The 24,978-nt window shown below is 38.3% G+C and overlaps 2 protein-coding genes across 10 annotated transcripts in view; both read right to left on the bottom strand.

Moving 5' to 3' along the window:
* Nucleotides 1-24,978, bottom strand: part of lama2 (laminin, alpha 2) — a 389,595-nt gene that overhangs the window by 1,204 nt on the left and 363,413 nt on the right. The window lies entirely within an intron of this gene.
* The window catches only part of l3mbtl3 (L3MBTL histone methyl-lysine binding protein 3), an 82,577-nt gene that overhangs the window by 49,432 nt on the left and 8,167 nt on the right, over nucleotides 1-24,978 (bottom strand). For 4 of the 9 annotated variants that reach the window (NM_001245964.1, XM_073932270.1, XM_073932272.1 and 1 more), the window contains 9 exons: nucleotides 17,879-17,998; nucleotides 17,560-17,671; nucleotides 14,651-14,798; nucleotides 11,341-11,467; nucleotides 8,330-8,414; nucleotides 7,555-7,649; nucleotides 3,475-3,579; nucleotides 1,786-1,921; nucleotides 444-535 (listed from right to left, as the gene is read on the bottom strand). In NM_001245964.1, coding sequence (NP_001232893.1) covers nucleotides 444-535; nucleotides 1,786-1,921; nucleotides 3,475-3,579; nucleotides 7,555-7,649; nucleotides 8,330-8,414; nucleotides 11,341-11,467; nucleotides 14,651-14,798; nucleotides 17,560-17,671; nucleotides 17,879-17,980 — 1,002 coding nt within the window. In that variant the 5' untranslated portion in view covers nucleotides 17,981-17,998. Of the gene's footprint in view, nucleotides 1-443; nucleotides 536-1,785; nucleotides 1,922-3,474; nucleotides 3,580-7,554; nucleotides 7,650-8,329; nucleotides 8,415-11,340; nucleotides 11,468-14,650; nucleotides 14,799-17,559; nucleotides 17,672-17,878; nucleotides 17,999-20,377; nucleotides 20,427-24,978 lie in introns of those variants that run through there. The other 5 variants (XM_073932273.1, XM_073932277.1, XM_073932274.1 and 2 more) reach the window with 3 other exon arrangements.

The following is a 24,978-nucleotide window of genomic DNA, read 5'->3' as shown; positions in this document are numbered from 1 at the left end:
ATTTAATTAAGTTATTATACACACACATGCACACACGCACATTAGTCAATTTATTTTTGTATATAATATTGTATTTTAGAAAATATTTGTCGTTCTATAACTTATTTTAAATGGTATTTCTGTTTAATAAATGTTGGGTTTTAAAGGAAACATTCAGTTGCGCTGGCATCTCTGTGCTGTAGCTGTTAAATCACAAAGGGTTTAGCTTAAGGCACGTGTGTGTTTATGTCTTGCTGAAGTGAAATGAAGTTAAATGAATTAAATGAAGAGAAACAGCGCCATCTGCAGACACACACACGCACACACGCACACACACACACACACACACACACACACACACACACACACACACACACACACACACACACACACACACACACACACACACACACACACACACACACACACACACACACACACACTTCTGTGGTTTCCGCACTCACCATGTTCTGGTTGTGAAACAGGGCTTTGGGTGCCGTCTGGATTTTATTGAGCTTGATGTAGGAGGACCAGCTGAACTCTTCATCCTTCATCCCTACACACACATTCATTTACACACAAATTAGTACACTATATATTCACACACATTCATACACACAATCTAATATATACACACACACATTCATATGCACACAAATAATATATATACACACACACACATTCATATGCACACAAATTATTATGCTATATACACACACATTCATATGCACACAAATTAATACACTATATATACACACACACACACACACACACACACATTCATTTACACACTTAATCTAATATATACACAAACAATCATATGCGCACAAATATATACACACACACACATTCATATGCACAAAAATAATATATACACACACATATTCATATGCACACAAATATATACACACACACACATTCATATGCACTCACATTAATATATACACACACACATTCATATGGACACAAATTAATACACTACATATACACACATTCATTTACACACACAATCTAATATATACACAAACACATTCATATGCACACAAATTAATATATACACACACACACACATTCATATGCACACAAATTAATATATACACACACACACACATTCATATACAAACAAATTAATACAGTATATATACACACACATGCACACATTCATACACACACAATCTATTATATACACACACATTTATATGCACACAAATTAATATACAGTACACACACACATTCATACACACACAAATTAATATATACACACACATTCATATACCCACAAATTAATATAGTATATAGACACACAGGCACACATTCACACACACAAACTAATATATACACACACACATTCATATACGCACAAATACATTTATAGACACACATTCATATACACACAAATTGATATATATACACACATTCATATGCACACAAATTAATATACACACAATTGTACATACAAATTATATATATACACACACATTCATATACAGACAAATTAATATATATACATGCATTCTTACACACAAATTGATACACACACACACACACACATATTCATATCCACATATTATTATATACACAAATTCATACACACACACACACACATACACACACACACAGACACACATACACACACACACACACACACACATTCATTTAGATAATTAATTCATGCATGCACACACATTCATGTACACACAAATTCACACACAAACACACACACACACACACACACACATTCATAAACACACACATTGATATTTACATACACACACATAAACACACATCACATATTCACCCGCACACCTTTCGGTGGGTGTAACTTGTGTCCGGTTTTCTCACACCAGCCCACAGGGTGAATGTCGGGAGAGTTGGAGTTTACCCAGAAGTCATAGCAGTCAGAAAAGTGATCAAAGTGGAGTCTGATTCGATGCCCTGACACCTGAACACACACACACGCGTACACACACACACACACACACACACACACACACACACACACACACACACACACACACACAGGAGAAACGAAGAGAGAATTATTAGCCGCCCTTTATATTTTTTAGGATACTAGTATTCAGCTTTAACTGACATTTAAAGGCTTAACTTGATTAACTAGGCAGGTTAGGGTAATTAGGCAAATCATTGTATAACAGTGGATTGTTCTGTAGACAACCAAAAACAAATATTACTTAAGGGCTGATAATATTGACCTTAAAATGGTTTAAAAATTAAAAACTGCTTTTATTCTAGCCGAAATAAAACAAATCAGACTTTCGCCAGGAGAAAAAATATTAGAGGAAATACTGCGAAAAATTCCTGGATCTGTTCAACATCATTTGCGATGGAAGTCAAAGGAAGTCAATGACGGTTTTCAGATTTCTTTAAAACATCGTCTTTTGTGTTCAACAGAGCAAAACAGTTTGCAAAACATGAATAAATAGAACTAATAAATAAATAAATAAATAAATAAGCACAAGATGAAATATAAAAATGAAAACAAAATATACATAATAAATATCAATAAAAGTTTTAAATTAAATACAATTAAAAAATGTAAACACAAAAAAAATATATGTATATATATATATATATATATTTTTTTTTTTATTGAAAATATAAGCATAAAACACCATAATAATATATAAAAACAAAATTGAAATAAAATAAAAATAACAACAAATTAAACTAAATTAGAATATAAACCAAATCAAATAAAATTAAATAAAAACAGAAATGGTCAGTAAAATGAAATAAAATAAAAACAAGTAAAAAAATACAAAAAAATTAAATAAAACAAAGGTGTACTTTCTTAAAAGGCTACAACAAATAAATAACAATAAATAAAAATAATCGATAAATCACAAAAATAAAAAATATACAAAATAACACAAAAATAAAAACCAAAATAGAATTGCACTTTCTTAAAAGGCTACAACAGTGATTCTGTAAATTTTTTTTTAACAAATTAAATAAATAAAAAAATGTAACTAAAATATGTAATAAACTTATACACAGACACACACACACACACACATATATATATATATATATTCAATCATTCATTTTCGTTTTGGCTTAGTCCCTTTATTAATCTGGTGTTGCCACAACAGAATGAACTGCCAACTTATCCAGCATATGTTTTACGCAATGGATGCCCTTCCGGCCGCAACCCTTTAATGGGAAACACCCATACACTCTTGCATTCACACTCATACACTACAGACAATTTAGTTTATTTAATTACTCTATAGCACATATGTTTGGACTTGTGGAGGAAACCGGAACACCCGGAAGGAAACCCACACCAACACGGGGAAAACAGGCAAACTGTGACACCATATATATATACACATACATAAAACAAAATGAAATACAAAATAAAAGAAAAATATAACAAACAAAACAAAAAATAAAAAACTAATAAAAATGAAAAGTGGACTTTCTTAAGAGGCTACAGCAGTGATTGTGTGAGGTGTATTTTACTGTTTTTACCTCAGCGATGGTCAGGACGCAGTACATGGACGGGTGTTCGGGGTCGATGCCCTCCAGCCTCATACCCACCCTGAAGCCATTCTTACACTGCGGAAAACACTGATACTGCACACACACATACAAACATACACACACACACACACACACAGCAGCCAATCATACACATACAAATAGAGATGCATAACTGATCATTCAGCCTGACCTCATTAGGAGACCTAATTATTGTACGTTTTGTCAGTTTAGTGGCTAATTCGCACAGCGTGGCATCAAACCCCGCCCCTAAACCCAACCATCATTTGTGGATAAGCAAATCGTACAATATTATATGTATGAGATTGTACAAATTCATACAAATTAGCCACTGAATCAGGAAGTTAGGTATTGCCATGAGACAGCGTTGGATCCTTCTTGTACTGCAGAGTGTACGAGGGCGACGAGACAGTAAATGTGACGTCGTTTTCTGTATTTCTGAAAGTTTTGATAACACCGTCACTGAGTTTTTTTTTTATTATTTAGGCAAATAAGAGTAAAAGGTAAAAACTAGGGATGCCACGGTTCTCAATATAATATTAAACCGTACGGTACGACCTCCACGGTTCAATAAGCGCTTGTGAATTGCGGTTTTCTCGGTTTTGCATTTAAATAATTTATGAGCGTTTCATATCTCCCCGAATTGACTGTGTGTGCCTGTAAGTGCATGAGCTGAGATGAGGAAATTCCTCCCCGCGAGTAAATATCCAATCACTATGCTCTAAAGTTAGAGAGCGCTTGACCATCATTCCACACTTTAACATGGCGAGCGGCGGTGAAGTCAGGCAACAGTACAAGGAAGCGCCGGCGAAGTGAGGCAACAGTACGAGAAAGCGCCGGCGTCTTTCAAATCTGCAGTGTGAGGACATTTCTGTTTTTCCGATAAGTTTAATGCCAGTAAAAGAAAAAACAATGAACAAAAAATAACTGTGTGCAAGCATTGATTTACACGTATAACCACGACTGCACATCTGCAGCGCATCACCCAGCAATATCACTGTCTGAAGCAGGAGAGCAGAGAAGGTAATAAAGTCCTCCAAACAGCAACAATCCCTCGCTGAATCCTTCAAGCAAACAAACCCAACTGGTTCAGAGAGACACATAAAATAGCAAAGGCAGTGCGGGTGTTCACTGCTGAAGATTTACAGCAGTTTTGGGTGATTGGAGATGTGGGCTCTTGTCATCTTATAAAAGCACTCGATCCGCGTTACAGACTACAGTCTCACATTTTTCCAGCACCGAGATAATTAAGATGCTTTATTTATGTTTATTTAAGAACAAATATGTATATTTGAAATGGCCAATTTATCTTTATTAGCTTCACATGTGTGTTTATTTCCAAAGTGTAAATAAAGTTTGTTCATGGGCTACCAGCAGCTGTGAGATTTCAGTGTTCATTTTTTTATTCAATACTCTAGGAACTGCTGTACTTTTCTTGGCTTTTAAGTAAAACAAAATAAGCATTGCAATAAATCATTTTTATTGTTTTCTCCTTAACCTCTGACTGTTCCTATTGCCTATAGAATAACATAAAACACACGTCAAGCCATGAGAACCGAACTGAAAACCGTGGTAAAACACTGAGGTATGTATTGAGCGGTGGGCTAACTGTATTGTTGCATCCCTAGTAAAATGCATTTGTTGTAGGCTCCTTTTCACTGCGCTCTAAGAAAAACTGCTGCGACAAACTGGGAAATGTGTAAAGAGTTTCTTAAAATTTAACAAGATTTTTCACTTTATGTAGACAAAGTGGTGTTTACGAGACTAACTCATATTGTGCGCCAGAGAATCCTTTTAAAAACTTGTCACTTTGTGTAGACGTAGAAGTGTTTAGTAGGCGAACACTAATGCTGAGTTCAGACTGCATGAGTCGTGTCACAGATGTTTTCACACTGCATGACTATCTGGGTTACCGTTTGGTTACTGCTTTGTTTACACTGTAAGATGAACCGGCAACAGGGGGTTTCACACTGTATGACTTTAAAATAGGATGAATCGACAAATTCGGTTGGTGGTTCGAGCCTCGGCTCAGTTGCCGTTTCTGTGTGGAGTTTGCACGTTCTCCCTGCGTTCGTGTGGGTTTCCTCCGGGTGCTCCGGTTTCCCCCACAGTCCAAAGACATGTGGTACAGGTGAATTGAGTGGGCTAAATTGTCTGTAGTGTATGAGTGTGTGTGTGAATGGATGTTTCCCAGAGATGGGTTGCGGCTGGAAGGGCATCCACTGCATAAAAACTTGCTGGATAAGTTGGTGGTTCATTCCACTGTGGCGACCCCGGATTAATAAAGGGACTAAGCCGACAAGAAATGAAGACTCGCCAAATTCACACAGCATGATTTGAATTGCCGACAATTCAATTTTTCTACTGCTAAGATGACATTTGTCATTATCAGATTCCCTCTTTCATTAAATTGAACAATATATAGGCTAGAGTAGTTACACTGACACTGTAAAACATTTATTCTCATGTACAACACTCTGTGTTCGCTATGACAGAAAAAGCTTTAATATTAAATGCTTGTCGTAATCATAACTCTATAATGCGATATGAAATTTTTAAATGATGTGGTTCATACTTCACGCGCGGCTCCCAAACGATCGCTCTGTGCAACAAACTGAATGTTATTCGCGACTGTATTACCTGATATTCACAGCCTATGAAGGTTCTGTTTAGAGATGCGCGGATGGGCTACTATTTCATCCGCAACCGCATCATAAAACTCATTATCCGTCCGCCATCCATCCGCACTAACATTTTTTACCTATTTTTAAAACCGCACCCGCCCGCCATCTGCTGACTGAGCTCTTTATTTGAATGGCTTATTCCTTTTTATTATTAAATGAATGTTTCTTTATTGATTATTAGAAAATAGAGAATGACTTTAATGACATGCAGTTAATCCAAACGTGCAAGTCAAATCCAGCATTAATTGACGCTTTGAAGTGACGCTAAACAATACGAGGACGTGTCGTTTCACTTGATTCGATTCCTTGGTCCTTGAGGTTTTTTTTTGCGTCCTTCCCTCGCATCCTATAGGGGTGGAAAGACGAGGAAAGAAAGCAAGGAAAGGAAACGAGGATACACAAATAAGAAATGAGAAGCACCCTATAAAGCTCTCAGAATATCAGCAGTGAACTCCGTCTCCAATCGGTGCACAGGGACAAAAATAAATAAATGAAACGCACTGTACTGTACAATTTTTTTTTATTATAGTAACCTAATAGAAAACGCATTTTGACACATCATTTCAACATTCAGACGAGAACGCCTGGCCTCTAATGCGCCCTGCTGCACTGAAGGAGCGCTCGCTCGCGGCACTTGTTGCTGGAATGCATAGAATTCTCTTGGCAAGGTGCTGTAGACGTGGGAATGACTGCCTTGTTTCTCCCAAAAAGAAAGTAGATTTTCCTCTGCTGATCCGTCTATTCTTAATTTTGTAGAGGAAGACTTCTGTACTTCATCCAGAATTAGTGTATCCGATTCCTCCTCTCATTCTGTGAAGTCAGTCCTAGGCTTTTTCGTTGGTGCGCCAGCTATGTGTACAAAAACAGTACAACCGCCCGCCACCCGCCCGAATTTAATTAAAATATTATTTTTCGTCACGTCATCCGCCCGATCCGCGGTTTATCCGCGGAATAACCGCCATCCGCGCATCTCTAGTTCTGTTCACTAAAGTAGACTTCATTCACATGCGCCCGCTCTCTCTATGGTACCAGCTCACAGTCAGCTCACATCTAGTGTGATTTCACGGCCGTGAATACGTCATTCCACGAAGAAAGAAATGGCATTTTCGAGTGATTTATACCTGATAAACAGTATGTGACTCTTTTATTAACATTTGGAGGAGTCCATATTGCTAAACAAAGTATATAAAACATTGTGAAGACTTGTGCGGCCGCCTTTTCTTCTCTCCTGAACTTAAACATATGATTGGCAGAATTGTAGAAATGCTGGATTAAGATCGTTTATATGGGTGGAATCGAGATCGCAGTTTTTTCTGATTAATCGTGCAGCTCTAGTGCGCGCGTGTGTGTGTGTGTGTGTGCTGACCTCTTTGAAGAGTTTGCTGGGTGCAGCGATGGCTCTCTCCTGCTCCAGGTACGAGGCCCAGCACCAGGCCTTCTTCTTGCCTCCATACGGCACCGCTGCATCATGGGAAATATCAGAGTCAGACTCACCTAGAAGCATCTGTTTGTGTGTGTGTGTGTGTGTGTGCGTATGCACATATGTGTGTGATTGTCTGTGTGTCTGAATGCATGTTTAGGTGTATGTGTGTGTATGTGTGTCTATGCATGCATGTGTGAGTGTTTCTGTGTTTATGTTTGTGTCTATTTACATATGTGTGTGACTGAGTTTCTGTGTGTGTGTGTGTGTGTGTGTGTGTGTGTGTGTGTGTGTGTGTTTGTATGTGTGTGCGCGTCTTTTCTCTGTGAATGTGTACGTATGCATCTGTGTGTATGGGTTTGTGTGCATTTACATGTGCATGTGCGTGTGTGTGTGTGTGCACATAGGTGTGTGATAGTCTGTGTGTCCGTATGCATGTTTAAGTATGTGTGTGCTTCTGTTTGTGTATTTGTGTCTGTGTACATAAGTAAGCATTTGTGTGGGGGATGTTTGTGTGTGTGTATGTGTGTCAATGTAGGCATGTGTGAGTGTTTCTGTGTGTATGTTTGTGTCTATTTACTTATGTGTGTGACTGAGTTTCTGTGTGTGTGTCGGTTTGTGTGCAATTACGTGTGTGTGTGTGTGTGTGATTCTGTGTGTCTGTTTGTGTACGCATGTATGTGTGTGCATGTGTCTATGCATGTGTGTGCGTGTGTTTCACTGTATCGGAGCAGTGCTGCGTCTCCTCTGCGTTTCTTGCGTCCTCGTGTCGCTCCTCTGGCTGGTCGCCTGCTTTCTTTCTCTTCCTGTTACACACACACACACACACACACACACACACACACACACACACACACACACACACACACACACACACACACACACATATCTGATGTGAAACCTGAAAGCCAGCAGATCAGAAACACACACTTGACTCTACAGTATTTTCTGTGTTTTTTCTTTCGACATAAAAGTGTACAATCACTTGTGATCTTATTTCAGATTAGTTGAAGGATAAGCTCATTATATATCGTATAATTAGCTCATTATTTCTGAAAACAAAACAAATCTTTTTACTTGTCTAATCTGTAATAAAGCTGTGAAAAAGGACAGCATTGAAAACATCTGCTTTACAATGACGTCCACCAAGTTAGCTGGATTCAGGGTTGCCAGATTGGAAATGTCAAAGTATCGTATCAGACCCTCAAAATTATCGTATTTGGAGGAAAATTATCGTACACGAGTCAAACTGAGAGTATACAGCTATTATCTAGACACATAGCGTTTTGACACAACGTGCAAATTACCACAATACGTTAAAAAAAAACTAGGTACTTAATGGGAAGGTTCAAACTCCACCTCTGAGTTGCTGTAATTGAATGTGGCATGTTGCCAGATGTTGAGGGATTTATTTTCTGAGGTTTTGTTTTAATGAGACTAACTTTGTAAAAAAACAACATGTTCACAAGACGCATTTGAATGGGGAAAAAACGAGAACATCAAGGGAAAACTCTTGTCCCGCTCACCTTCCTTTACAGCACAAATTGTTTTAACATTATTGCTTAAAGGGCACCTATGGTAAAAAATCTACTTTTCAAGCTGTTTGGACAGATCTGTGTGTTGGTATAGTGTATAGACCGTCATACTGGGGTGATATGAACACACCCAGTCCTTTTTTTTCAATTTAACTACAAAAAAAGGGTCGGCCAATTGGAGCTGTTTTCAAATCGATCGCACCATTACGTAGGTGTGCGATCCCCCCGCCCACCGAATTGATTGACAGCTGCGCGCATTAACATGTTCCGGTAGTCGCGTGTATATGTCAACAAGACCAGACATACGCAAAGCAACCGGGAATAAAAGCTCTGTTCTGTTCGCTAGGATCAGCAATCATCATCAAATCAAAAGCGTTTTACTTCAGCTTTACTTCATCAGCACAGCCGCGTGTCAGAACAATTATAAAAGAAGACGCTTCAATCCCGGAAGTTAAATCAGGTTTATTTTTTACATTAGCATAACAGATATCCACACAGTACTTGAGGTTAGCCTTAACTAAGCTAAGCGCGCGCGCTACTTTGTAACGATATTGTGTGTGACTCATCCTTTAAAGGGCACCTAGGTTACCCCTTTTTTCAGATTTAATATACGTCTTTTGCGTCTCTAGAATGTGTATATAACGTTTCAGATCAAAATACCCATCAGATTTTTCATTATACCTTTTACAAGATGCTGTTTTATACTGATTTCCAGCAGGGGGTGGTTTTGTCGTACTGCGCCTTTAAGCCGAGTTCTGCCCGCCTACTGTTTCTACATGCCTCCTCCCTCAGCTGCGTCAGACAACAGACAGACTTAAAGGAAGAAGGTCTCATGTAGCGTTTGTGAAATACTACAGTAAGAACTAACCTTTACTAATCAGTATTGTGAAGTTGCATTGATGAGTCACACACAATATCGCTACAAAGTTAACGCGCGCACACACACACACACACACACACATACACACGCACACACATGCAGGCAGGCAGGCAGACAGACAGAGCGTGCTTAGCTTAGTTAAGGCTAACCTCAAGTGCTGTGTGGATATCTGTTATGCTAATGTACAAAATAAACCTGATTTAACTTCCACAAACCGGGATTGAAGCGTCTTCTTTTATAATTGTTCTGACACGCGGCTGTGCTGATGAAGTAAAACGCTGTAATTAATTACACACATACTCTGTTTTAAAACACTTTAAACATGTGAAACTCACTCTTAATCACATTTGATGATGATTGCTGATCCTAGCGAACAGAACAGAGCTTTTATTCCCGGTTGCTTTGCGTATGTCTGGTCTTGTTGACATATACACGCGACTACCGGAACATGTTAATGCGGGCAGCTGTCAATCAATTCGGTGGGCGGGGGGATCGCACACCTACGTAATGGTGCGATCGATTTGAAAACAGCTCCAATTGGCCGACCCTTTTTTTTGTAGTTAAATTGAAAAAAAAGGACTGGGTGTGTTCAAATCACCCCAGTATGACGGTCTATACACTATACCAACACACAGATCTGTCCAAACAGCTTGAAAAGTAGATTTTTTACCATAGGTGCCCTTTAAAAGACCGACCTCAAACTGAAAACTACTGACCTAACCACGGGCACGCGCAGCAGGAGCGTTAACTCTCGAGAGAGAGCCATTCTCTACGTTGATTGGCTGAGAAGAGGCAACGTAAGATGAGATAGAAAACGTGCCTAACTCCACCTACTCCTCACAGACAGCACAGAAAAGATGCAGCTAGATCAATAAGTGAAGAAGCCCGAAGATTACAATGAAGTTACTTTTAAATGCCATAAATATCTGAAATTATCGTACATTATAGGATTTTTCTCATTATTGATGGTACATCGTACAGAGGTCGAAATTATCGTACAAATACGATACTTAACGTACGTCTGGCAACACTGGCTGGATTGGTCACATGACTGAAATACGTCATTGATTATAAAGGCCTTCCTTCACAGTCCACACTGCGACACCAAAACAACATTTCGAATTGATCCACTTTGGGCAGCAATTTCAAAAACAGACGTCAAAAAGATTAAAAAAACACCGTCTTAGTGTGGACGGAAAGGCAAAACGAAGAGAAAAAATGTGTATTTAAATCATAAAAAGTATGTAAATTGAGATATTTGGACTAAAACAACAAGATGAAAGCTTGTGCAGTGCAGACGAGAGTGAATGAACTAACGTAGTCCTCGTCCTCCTCCTCCGGGATGTCCATGGAGCTGTCCATGTCTTCAGCTGATCTCTCCAGACGCGTCCTCTTCCTCGACAGAAGCTCTCCGTTCATTCTGGAGCCTTCTGTCTTCAGCTCTCTGTCGCAACAACACAACATCTCAATGCCTTCACAGATACAACTGCAGGCTCATATAATGGTGCTGTTTCAAACAGGATTTAACATGGTATACATGCTTAAAGGGGACCAGTTATGCTCTTTTTAGACATAAGCCCATATTCAATAATTCAATATTCATTCAATTTCTTGTCGGCTTAGTCCCTTTATTAATACGGGGTCGCCACAGCGGAATGAACCGCCAACTTATCCAGCAAGTTTTTACGCAGCGGATGCCCTTCCAGCCGCAACCCATATCTGGGAAACATCCATACACTCATTTACACACGCACTCATACACTACGGACAATTTAGCCTACCCAATTCACCTGTACCGCATGTGTTTGGACTGTGGGGGAAACCGGAGCACCCGGAGGAAACCCACGCAAAGGCAGGGAGAACATGCAAACTCCACACAGAAACGCCAACTGAGCCGAGGTTCGAATCAGCGACCTTCTTGCTGTGAGGCGACAGCACTATCTACAGCGCCACTGCCTCCCTATATAATTCAATATGTTAGGGATAAAGTAGATCCAGGAGGTTGTTATCTCAGAATAAACTCACCAGGTTTATCTGCAGCCCGATGTGAAGCACAGCACTGCTGTATAAGACTGAAAGAACTGAAAAAACAACCGCCCTGGATGTATTTTATCCTGCTTATTGCGGCCTGTGTGGGTCCTAACGTCCCAGTTTATAGTTGGGGACTCTATATTTCTCCCGAATCTTTTTCTCTGTGGTCCCTAAAGATCCCAGGATGTCCTTTGAAAAAGAGTAGGGGTTTAATCTCGGCATCCTGGCCAAGTTTGGACTCTGTCCATCATGGCCTCCTAACCCTCCCCATATCATGAATGGCTTCATCACTCTGTCTCCTCTCCACCAATCAGCTGGTGTGTGGTGTGATATGGTTGCCGTCATGTGGATGCTGCACATTCACGCCCCATTCACACGGGGCATCAGCATCAACGCTTCCCATTCACTTTGAATGGCTGATGTCAGGCAGGGCTCGAAATTGCGACCATTTTGGTCGCATATGCGCCCGAAAATAATCTATGCGACCTCATAATATATCTGGGAGCATTAGTGCGACTGCAGATAATGGTTGTAGTGCGACCTGTTTTGATTTTTTGTAAAAACGTGCTGAATCGCTCTTCCCTGCCGCTATATTGGTTCATATTAGCTGTCATTCACTCAAAGTATTCCGCTGTCAGATGACAGGGAAGGAGCTTTTAAGACCACGGGAAATACAAACGGCTGAAGAGTAAAAACTTAAAGCACACAGGTTTGCAAACCCCACCTAAAGTTGAGGCGCAGATGAAAGCGATCATGACACGTCACGTGGTGAATAATGATCCGCCAGCTGAGATCAATCGAGTACGCGATTCTTGGAGAAGGCGCCCGAATCTCCATGCGTTGCATTCACTGCGTGTTCAGCGCAAATGTCCGCTAAAAGTCAAATCTAATGCTGTACATATCATCGCCAAAGAAGCTCTCCTTTACTAAGTTTACACTGAAACTGCGGCTCATAACAAACAGCGGTATTATGCCGATGGTTAGCGCAAGAATCCTGTTCAGCCTGCTCATAAATTGGGTGGGCTGACTCGCCTGCTTTTCCACTAACACAGAAACATGAAGATCAGCTCAGACTGAACCTTTAAATTGACACAAACTGAAACCAAAACTTTTAAAGAGTGATAGAAGTGAGACTTTACTTACTTTCTTTTGTCTATTCTTGTTTGAGGTGTATATTATTTTTATATTTATTTACTGATGACTGCTTTGCAGCTTTCATCATTGAGTTGAATGATTTATTATAATCTTTTGTTTGTTTTGTAGCAGAAATATTATTTATTAAATTGACATGCATATAAAAACAGCAGCACAAAATCAATATTTCTTACTGCAATGCTTCATTTTTGTTTGATGCAAACTATACAATTATTTTTCATAAAGTAACAGACTTTTTATAGCAGATAACCTACATTCATGCACATTCAAGGCAGTATCATAATGAGAAATGGAATTCATTGTTACTATTATTGTCATTTTTTATCATCATTAATATTCTATGGCCTAATTATTAGACATTCATTTTGGAATTATTGCACACAAATATCAATGTCTTCGCAGCATTAGTTAGATAGTTGTTTCTGGTTTTTGTCAGTCCTATGTTGTTTTACAATACAATAAATCCCTTAAAAAACAATTTGCAACTGTGCTCATTCATTTTTGGTGGGTGCTCCTAAATTTTTTCTGGTGCTCCTAAATATTTGAAGTTGGGAGCACCGCTGCTACCAAGTAAAAAAGTTAATTTCGAGCCCTGTCAGGCATTGCCGAACTGCATTGTGGATCCGTCTGCGCTGCTTCAGAGGTGTTGCTCGCTGCAGAAGTTGGGACTTGCTCAACTTTTCAAGCGCCGACGGAAGCGTCAGCCAATCAGATCGCTGTATGCAAATACACCAGCTAGACAGTTACCTATTGCTGACTGAATTTCATTGGCTGACGCTGCTATGATGATCGCTTCAGCCCCAACTTAAGACACGTTGACTCCCCATGGGAATGAGGAGGTGTAGATGAGGAGACTCCCCCCAAAAATTTGTAATGCGCTTTAAGTTTCCAAAATATATATAAATTTAAGGAATTATTATTATTACTATGGCGACGCAGAGGCGCAGTAGTTAGTGCTGTCGCCTCACAGCAAGGTTGCTGGTTCGAGCCTCTGCTGGATCAGTTGGGGTTTCTGTGTGGAGTTTGCATGTTCTCCCTGCATTCATGTGGGTTTCCTCCGGGTGCTCCGGTTTCCTCCACAGTCTAAGCACATGCGGTACAGGTGAATTGGGTAGGCTAATTTGTCCGTAGTGTATGAGTGTGAATGAGAGTGTATGGGTGTTTCCCAGAGATGAGTTGCAGCTGGAAGCGCATCCGCTGTGTAAAACATGCTGGATAAGTTGGCGGTTCATTCCACTGTGGCGACCCTGGATTTATAAAGGGACTAAGCCGAAAAAAACAATGAATGAATGACTGAACTCTCGGTGACTGCAGGTGTATATTAGCATTCTGCTATACTCTGACAGCATACATCTTGCCTATGATTGAAACAGGTTAATGTACTGTTGTGATTCATCCTTAAATAAACAAGAGGAGAGCAGATGTTGAGTGTAGGACTCACTCTTGCTCCTGCTGCAGACAGCGCTCGCTGCAGTGAAGGCCATCAGGCAGGAAGTCCACCGCAGAGCCCTTCCTGTTACAGCGCACACACACCAGGCCGCGCTGACCCCAAGGAGAATCCTGCTTTAAGACTGACCCTTCAGAGAGAGCTGAGAGAAAACAGACAGTTAAGCCTAGTTCACACCACATGCATTTAAACATCGGCAGATCGATGTGCCGGTCACACTACATGACTTGATTTTGTGTCGCTGGTGTTCACACTATGCGACACGACGTAAATGATCACACACTACATGATCTGACAACAACTCGTTCCCCAACAGCTCAGTCAAGCTACCAAACCACAGCCAATGAAATTTTGAGGGAGGAGCCGTCAGAAAAAGCTGAACACTATTGGCACTATTTTTTGTAACTTAATAACTCTTTGAAATAAACATATCTATCCACCCTGACGTTTTCTAAATATCTATGTATTTCTTTCTAACATTGTTATTTTTAAAATTACAAAACAGTAAAGAACTGAGCATTTCTACCTTTAATTACCATATTGGTCAAAATGACTGCATGCAGGGCAACGCGGTGGCGCAGTAGGTAGTTGCTATGGTAACTATGGTAACAACATATATAACTAATCTGTTATGGTGATTCTACAATTGCTATGGTAACAACTATACTCATTATTCTGTTGTGGTGTTACAATAGTTGCTATAGAAACACAACTATATTAATTAATCTATTATGGTGATTATATTGTTGCTAGGGTAACAACAACTATCCTAATTAATCGTTTACAGTGAGTCTATAGTTGCTATAGTAACACAATAACTACACTAATTATTCTATTTTGGTAATTTAATAGTTTCTACGGTAACAACAACTATACTAATTTATCTGGTATGGTGATTCTAGGGTTGCTAAGGTAACAACTCTGCTAATTTACATGTTGTGCCGATTCTACAGTTGCTATGGTAACACCTACTATACTAATTAATCTGGTATGGTGATTCTATAGTTGCTTTGGTAACAACATTTACAATTAATCTGGTATGGTGATTCTATAGTTGCTATGGTAATAACATTTATAATTAACCTGGTATGGTGATTCTACAGTTGCTATGGTAACAACATTTAAAATTAACCTGGTATGGTGATTATAAAGTTGCTATGGTAACAACATTTACAATTAATCTAGTATGGTGATTCTATAGTTGCTATGGTAACAACATTTATAATTAATCTGTTGTGGTGATTCTACAGTTGCTTTTGTAACAACACCTATACTAATTCATCTTTTATATTGCTTCTATAGTTGCTATGCAACACAATAACTATACTAATTAATATGTTATAGTGAGTCTATAGTTGCTATGGTAACAACAACTATACTCATTATTCTGTTATGGTGTTTCAATAGTTGCTATGGTAGTGCGACGACTATACTAATTTATTTGGTATGGTGATTATATAGTTGCTATGGTAACAGAACAACTATACTAATAAATCTGTTATGATGATTCATTAGTTGCTATGGTAACAACAACTATACTCATGAATATGTTTTGGTAATTTAATATTTGCTATGGTAACACAACAACTATAATAATTTATCTGGTATGGTCATTCTATATTTGCCATGGTAACACAACAACTATACTAATTAATCTCTTATGGGGATTCAATGGTTGCTATGGTAACAACAACTACACTAAATAATCTATTGTGGTGATTCTATAGTTACTATGGTAACATAACATATATAGTATTTAATCTGTTACGGTAATTCTATGGTTGCTATGGTAACAACAACTACACTAAATAATCTGTTGGGGTGACTATAGTTGCTATAGTAACACAATAACTACATTAATCAATCCATTATGCTGATTATATAGTAGCTATGGTAACACAATTATATAAACAAATGACCCAATACTGTGGTTTTCTACAACTATATGGTATACTAAACTACAATACACCACAATTTACTGTGGTTAAAACTAAACAATTTTACAGCATTTATGACAGTTTGTCTGTTCACTCTCGTTAAAACTACAGTATGCTGGAGCATTCATTAACAAAGAGTTGCAAATACTATATATACAGTATAATACACTTTAATATAGTATGGTTTAAAACACTAGTATTTACTAGCAATTACTATGGTGTTTTTCAGGTCGGCAAGACAAGTGATTAATAACATTTTTAATAAACTAACCCTTTAATATATTCATTCATGCATTCATATTCTTTTCAGCTTAGTCCCTTTATTAATCCGGGGTCGCCACAGCGGAATGAATCGCCAACTTATCCAGCATATGTTTTACACAGCGGATGCCCTTCCAGCTGAAACCCATCACTGGGAAACCCACACACACTCATACACTACGGACAATTTAGCCTATCTAATTCACCTATAGCGCATGTCTTTGGACTGTGGGGGAAACCGGAGCACTCTGAGAACATGCAAACTCTACACAGAAACACCAACAGGCCCAGCCAGGACTCGAACCAGCAACTTTCTTACTGTAAGGCGACAATGCTATCCACTGCACCGCCCCCCTTTATATATTTATCAACATAAATTCATTAATAAAAGGAGGAACAATACTTTTACAGCATTTATTCAGCATAATTCACCATTCCCTAATGTGTTATTGTCATATGAAGTTGTGCTTGTTGAGTTATGAGTTAATGCACTGTGAGTTAACCAGAACTTACTCATCTAGTTTATATTTATTAAGGAAAATCTGACTTCATTTGGACTTAATATTTCCGAAACAACACAATATCTTTTGCTTGTCTGGAAAATGCTTCTTTATTTACATTTTTTTAGACATTTGGACTAAAAACAAGACAAAAACTGTACATAAGTAAGTGTGTTTTGCAGTGTGTATGTGTTAGTGTGTTCACCTTCTTGTGCGGTTGGGACGCTCCACGTGGTGGTGGCGTGAGCTTTTTTGCCCCTCTCCTCCTCCATCTCTTCTGTTATGACCTCCAGTACCCCAAACTCGTTCACCCGGAACTGACACACACACACACACACACACACACACACACACACACACACACACACACACACACACACATATATCAGAGATGGACACAGTAAACTAATACACGTGGTCCTAAAAGCCGATTGTGACGCCATCATTTGGTCAGTGAGTATGCAGAGATATATTACAGATGTAACGTGTGTTAATGTATTAAAGGTGTGTGTTTTCCCGCTAACCTTAAGCTCACTGCCAGGCAGAGTCCCCACCCCGTCCTTCCAGTCCATCGCCCCGTACACATCAAACTCTGGAGCGGCTGCACTCGCACCTGACGACGCCATCACACGCACACCATCAGCCTGAAACACACACACACACACACACACACACACACAACAGCAGTTCCATTAACAACTACACACACATACACCATCAGAAACATTACACACACCAGAAGAACCACCAGCAGCTACACACATCCACACACACACACCAGCAGAACCCTTAACAACTACACACACCCCTGCTGAAAAATCCAGCTTAAAACAGCCTAGGCTGGTTGGCTGGTTTTAGCTGGTCAACCAGGCTGGTTTTAGAGGGGTTTTGGACACTTCCAGGCTGGTTTCCAGCCATTTCCAGCCTGGTCTTAGCTGGTCAGGCTGGAAAATGACCAACTAAATCCAGCTAAAACCAGCTTGACCAGCCTGGTTTAAGCTGGACACAGCTGGTTTTGGCTGGGCTCCCAGCCTGCTAGGCTGGTAAAGCTGGTTTTAGCTGGTCATTTTCCAGCCTGACCAGCTAAAACCAGGCTGGAAATGGCTGGAAACCAGCCTGGAAGTGTCCAAAACCCCTCTAAAACCAGCCTGGTTGACCAGCTAAAACCAGCCAACCAGCCTAGGCTGGTTTAAGCTGGATTTTTCACCAGGGACACCATCAGCAGAACCTACAGCAACTACACACACACCAGCAGAACCATCAGCAACTATACACACGCACGCACACACACACACACACACACACTAGCCAGCAGAACCATCCGCAACTACACACACGCATACAAACACACCAGCAGAATCATCAGCAACTACACACATGCGCACACACACACCAGCAGAACCATCAGCAACTACACACACGCGCACCCTGACCCCATTGGCAGGTATCGTTTCTGATTTTAAACTTTAAAGGGCACCTATTTTACCCTTTTTCAAGATTTATTATAAGTCTTCTGTGTCTCCAGAATGTGTTTGTAAAGTTTCGAATCAACAAACAGATCAAGCGAGAACGAATGTGCATGTGAGAGAGACTGTATGTTCTTGAGAGAGGCCAAGAGCATGCAAAATAGACCGGGTATTGACATGCGTCTTAGTGTGTCTGTCAGTGTCTGTGTCTCTGATTTTATGTGTATGTGGTTGAATGGTTTGTGCATGTCTGTCTGTCTTTGTGTGTGTAGCTGAGTGGTGTGTTTAATGTGTGGTGTGCTTAGTGTGTGCGCTGTGTGTATCCGCCGGCAGAGGCCGCTGTCGCCCTCTGCTCATCCGCGCCGCTGCAAACTTTCAAGCTCCAGTTCAACAATGAAATCCAGAAATGTTCAACAATGAAATCCAGAAATGTTCACAATATTCTCACACAATACAGCATTCAGACAATTCACCTGAGTTTCAAACCAGTTTACAAATAATTCTACAACCAGTCTGATAAAATACAGGCTTTAGCTGCTTTAGTTGGTATTTACATGTATTTCCTACGCTATATAATTAAACTAAGTTCATTTTCTCAAAGAAAACATAAATCAACGAGCTAATGCTTTGCTTTTATGTGTGATGCACAATATGCTGGCAACAAAGCTTTTATTAAACTAATATTTTAAATGTACACACCATCATGGTTATGATCAAATAAAATACATGCTAATATTCTTCCAGCAATGCATACAGCAGCATGATGTTTCCCCCTGAAACATGCTTCTCTGACGGATATCTGACACGCAGCTCTATTGTATTGAAATAGTTTACAGTTAATGCGGTGGGATGATTCAGCTCGACGTACGGCCACTGTGGAGTATTATTTTCCCCCCAAAAAAATTAATAAATCGACGACCACGAGCTGACATGCCCACATCAGCGACGAAACCGTGTCAGATACTAAAACACTTTTCTTTAATGTGTTTTAAAGGCAGTTTCTCAAAATGGCGGAGCAGGAATTATATTGACTATATAATATTGAAAGACACGCAGGCCCGGCGGATCGCGGCATTTTTGCTGATCAATGACATTTAAAGTGAGTGATTGAGCTGATCTCGGAGCTGATCGACACGGGTTTTGTTTCGCACGATCAGTTCCTGCTGTTTCCAGCACACAGGAGCCAATGCTCTGCTGCTGCATTATTCTACACACACTCGCTAAATAACAGCAGCTTTATTCGTGCCGTCAGCCGCACATCAACATTTTGATCCTTTCTATCGACTGCGTCTGTTTTGAGCTTCATTCATTCGCGTTGTTTTTCATTTCATACTCTCTCTCTCTCAGTGTGTGTGTGTGTGTCTCTTCCTGCTGCTCATATTATTGATGACACGTCCAGGCGTTTTCTACTTTATATCTAACTTTCATTATTATTCCGTCGCAACAAACACCTCCGCGAAAGTCGAACGCGGCGCGTAAAGCTTTATTTAAGAGTATAAAATGCTATGCGATCAGTTTATTCAAGCGTGCGATTGTTTTATTTTGTCTGTTTCTTACCCAAATTCTCCCACGAGTACTGAGAAATTGGCCAGGCGGACTCCAGTGCGCATGCGCACAGCCGTCGCGCTTCACACTCGCCCGTCATGACAATATCGAAAGTTTTGCGCCGAAACAATTCGTGTGGATCTCGGCGATGTGGCGATTGATTACCGACACATCAAGCTCCTTTTTAACCTGTCCCTGACTCTTAAAATGTGCAATGACGCGCTCTGACGGCGGAAAACATCGCCATTACTGTTTTGATGCTAAAAATAAATTCCTGCCCGCAGCCGAACCTCCCAAAATGTACAGAAACCTCTCAGTAAATACAAACTGTCAAACTCTCGAGCAATAAGTGTGTTTTTAATACGCGACGATAGACAAATATGAGGCAAACTAGCAAAGGCAGCCCGCATAGCAACAAAACACACTGTACACGACTGTCCTTGCTATACTACCAAGCTGTAAAACTACATGCTAAACAGCAAAACGACTCTTAACTATCACCTAGAAGACTGAAAGTCAAAGTGAACTGCTTTAAACCTGACCAAATTCTTCATATCAACGCATACCAACACGATATTAAAAGCTAATAGCTAATCCACTTGAAAGTAGATCTCACTAAACTGTTCACATTCGTCTTTATCTTTATAGCAGCAAATATTCTAACAAATTATTCAAATGAAATATAGTGTAATGAAGTATAGCTAGCTAATAAAATGAGTAAAGATGAATTTAAATGGTCTGAATGCACTTTATTAGCCTATGAATTTAGAGTACACGTGAATCCTCACACTTTTTATTGGCATACAGGATCTGACAGATATATTTCAAACTTTTAATGTAAGTACAACTATATCTGGACAATTAAATTACAAACTAAATATGATCGACAAAAATGATGCAAACAAGCAAAGGCTGACCGCATAGCAACTAAATACACTGTACACGACTGTCCTTGCTATACTACCAAGCTGTAAAACAACAGAAATGCATACTGACGTGGCTAAAAGTCAAACTAAACTGTCTTAAACCTAACTTAATACTTCACATCAATGCATACCAACACGATATTGAAATGTAATAGCTAGTCCACTTGAAACTATAGATCTCACTAAATTGTTTACATTCGTCTTTATCTTTATAAAGGCAAACTTTCTGACAATTATTCAAAACGAAATATAATAAAGTATAGCTAAAGTGAGTAAACATTAATTTAAATGGTTTGAATGCACTTTATTAGCCTATAAATATCACTGTAGGGTACATGAGAATATTCACACGTTTTATTGACATACAGGATCTGACAGATATATTTTGACAATTTAATGTAATAACACTTAGGCTACACTTACAATTTTACAATTACAAAATAAATGTGATCGACAAATATGATGCAAACTAGCAAAGGCAGCCCGCATAGCAACAAAACACACTGTAAACGACTGTACTTGCTATACTACCGAGCTGTAAAACTACAGAAATACATACTAAACAATGAAACAACTCTTAACTATCACCTAAAAACTAAAAGTCAAACTGCCTTAAACCTGACTAAATCCTTCATATCAACGCATACCAAAACAATACTAAAAGCTAATAGCTAATCCTCTTAAAACTATTGATCTCGCTAAACTGTTTACATTCGTCTTTATCTTAATAGCAGCAAATATTCTAACAAATTCATCAAATGAAATATAGTATAATGAAGTATAGCTAGCTAATAAAATGAGTAAACATGAATTTAAATGGTCTGAATGCACTTTATTAGCCTATAAATTTAGAGTACACGTGAATCCTCACACTTTGTATTTACATACAGGATCTGACAGATATATTTGACACTTATATCCCCGGTTTCACAAACAAGGTTTAAGGCTAGTCAAGATTAAATTGCATGTTTCAGCTGTCTCAACTCAAAATAACTTGCAGTGAGATGTCTTAAAATACGTCAGTGTCTTTTTTTGTCTCCAGGTGCACACCAGTAATATATTTTTCTAAGGCCATTTTTATAAATGTGGCTTAAGTAGCCCAATTTAACTAAGCCTTAGTTCTGGCCTAATCTAAGCCTTGTTTGTGAAACTGGGCCTTAATGTAATAACACTTAGGCCACAATTATCTCTGGACAGTCATTAAATTACAAACTAAATGTGATCGACAAATATGATGCAAACAAGCAAAGGCAGCCCGCATAGCAACAAAACACACTACACGACTTTACTTGCTATAGCTACTATCGAGCTGTAAAACTACAGAACTGCATACTAAACAACGAAACATCTCTAAACTATCACCTAGAAGACTAAAAGTCAAACTAACCTCACTTAAACCTAACCAAATCCTTCATATCAAGCACAACATTCTCACTAAACATTCGTCTTATCTTTATAACAGCAACTATTTTAACGCATCATTCAAATGAAATATAGTATAATGAAGTATAGCTAGCTATTAAAATGAATAAACATGAGTTTAAATGGTTTGAATGCACTTTATTAGCCTATAATTGTCACTAAATGTAGGGTACATGACATGTGAATCCTTACACTTTTTATTGTCATACAGGATCTGACAAATATATATTGTGACACTTTTAATGTAATAACACTTAGGCTACACTTATATCTGGACAATCATTAAACTACAAACTACATGTAATGCTAAACAGCGAAACATCTCTAGAAACTATCACCTAGAAGACTGAAAGTCAAACTAAACTGAGGTAAACCAAACTAAATCCTTCATAAAAAGCACAACAAAATATTAAAAGCTAATAGCTAGTCCACTTGAAACTATCTATCTCACTAAAATGTCAACATTCGTCTTTATATTTATAATGGCAAACTTTCTGACAATTTATTCAAATGAAATATAGTATAATGAAGAATAGCTAGCTTTTAAATTGAGTGGACATTACTTTAAACGGTTTGAATGCACTTTATCAGCCTGTAAATGTCACTGAATGTAGGGTACATGTGAATCCTCACACTTTTATTTGTACATTGACAGAATCTGACAGATTTATGTGACACTTTTAATGCACTAACACTTAGGCTACACATAAATCTGGACAATCATTAAATTACAAACTAAATGCGATCGAATAATACTAAAACAAGCAGAGCACATTATTACTCTGTTCCACCAAGCAGTCTAGGCCTGAAATTATTATTAAGCATCTTAGTAGTTAAAGTAGTTTGTCATTGCTATAGATTTAGTTTATAAGTTCAAGGCATTTAGGCCTTCTTTAGGATGAACACAATCAGAGTTATATTTAATTAGTCTTGCTTGTGTTTATGGGCTGCACTGGAAAATATTTATGCTTCATTACATGTATAATAAATAGAATTTTGTAGTTAGGACGATTCTAAGGGCCCATACAATTAGGGGGGCCCCAGAGACATTATCAAGGGTCCGCGCCAAATCCCTGTAGATCAGCAGTTTCTGAAATACTCAGACCAGCCCGCTCGCCGCTTGCTTTGAACTGCAGCAGATCGTCTTGACCATGTCTACATGCCTAAATGCATTGAGTTGCTGCCATGTGATTGGCTGATTAAAAAATTGCATTACGGGCAGTTGAACAGGTGTACCTAATAAAGTGGCCAGTGAGTGTATTTTTATTGTTTTAAGGAAAAACTCACTTAATTTTGACTCAATATTTCTGAAAACAGCTAAATATTTTTGTTTGCCTTGGAAATGCTTATTGTTTTAAGAATTTTTGGATATTTGGCGTTTTTTAGACAAGAAACAAAATAGTTGTAAAATAATTAGAAAATAAGCAAAATAATAAAAATTATAATTAAATAACAATTATAAAACTAAAATTAAAAAATAAAAATAAGCAAAACAAAGTAAAAATTTGATTATTTCTCTTACCCCATTAGCAGAATTTGCTTGTTTTATGGAAAAACTCGCTTAATTGGACTCATTATTTCTGAAAACAAGACCATATTTTTTGCTTGTCCAGAAAATGCTTCTTGATTCAAGAATTTGTATAGAGGTTTTGACTAGAAACAAGATGAAAACTCTATAAGAAAAGCTAAAAGACCAGTTTAAAAAATGCACTTGTAAAATAATGCAAACATAATAATACATAATCAAAATTATATATAATAAATAGTAAAAAAATAAGCAAAATAATGTTATTTCAAAGTGAAAATTTGATTATTTTGCTTGTTTTTATCAAAAGCTCACTCAATTTTGACTCATTATTTCTGAAAACAAGACATTTTTCTATTGTCTAGAAAATTCTTCTTGATTTTAGAGTTTGTAGATATTTGGACTGGAAACAAGACAAAAACTAATTAACAAGAATCTACTTGTTAATTAATGTACAAATAAGCATAATAATAATAAATAAATAAAATAACAAATAAAAATAAGTAACGATATTTCAAAGTGAAAATAAGATAGTTTTCTTGATTGTTTTGCTTGGTTTAAGGAAAATCTGACTTCATTTTGACTCACTATTTCTGAAAACAAGACTTGCTTGTCCAGAAAATGAGACAAAATGAGACTAGAAACAAGACAAAAACTGAAAAAAAGCATTTTTTTTATAGAATTAAAACAATTTATATTAATAAAATAATAATTAAAGGATATATATAAATGATAAAAAT

Source organism: Danio rerio, chromosome 20 (assembly GCF_049306965.1).
Source record: "Danio rerio strain Tuebingen ecotype United States chromosome 20, GRCz12tu, whole genome shotgun sequence".
Taxonomy (NCBI): Eukaryota; Metazoa; Chordata; class Actinopteri; order Cypriniformes; family Danionidae; genus Danio; species Danio rerio.
This window is presented reverse-complemented; position numbering and strand designations above follow the sequence as displayed.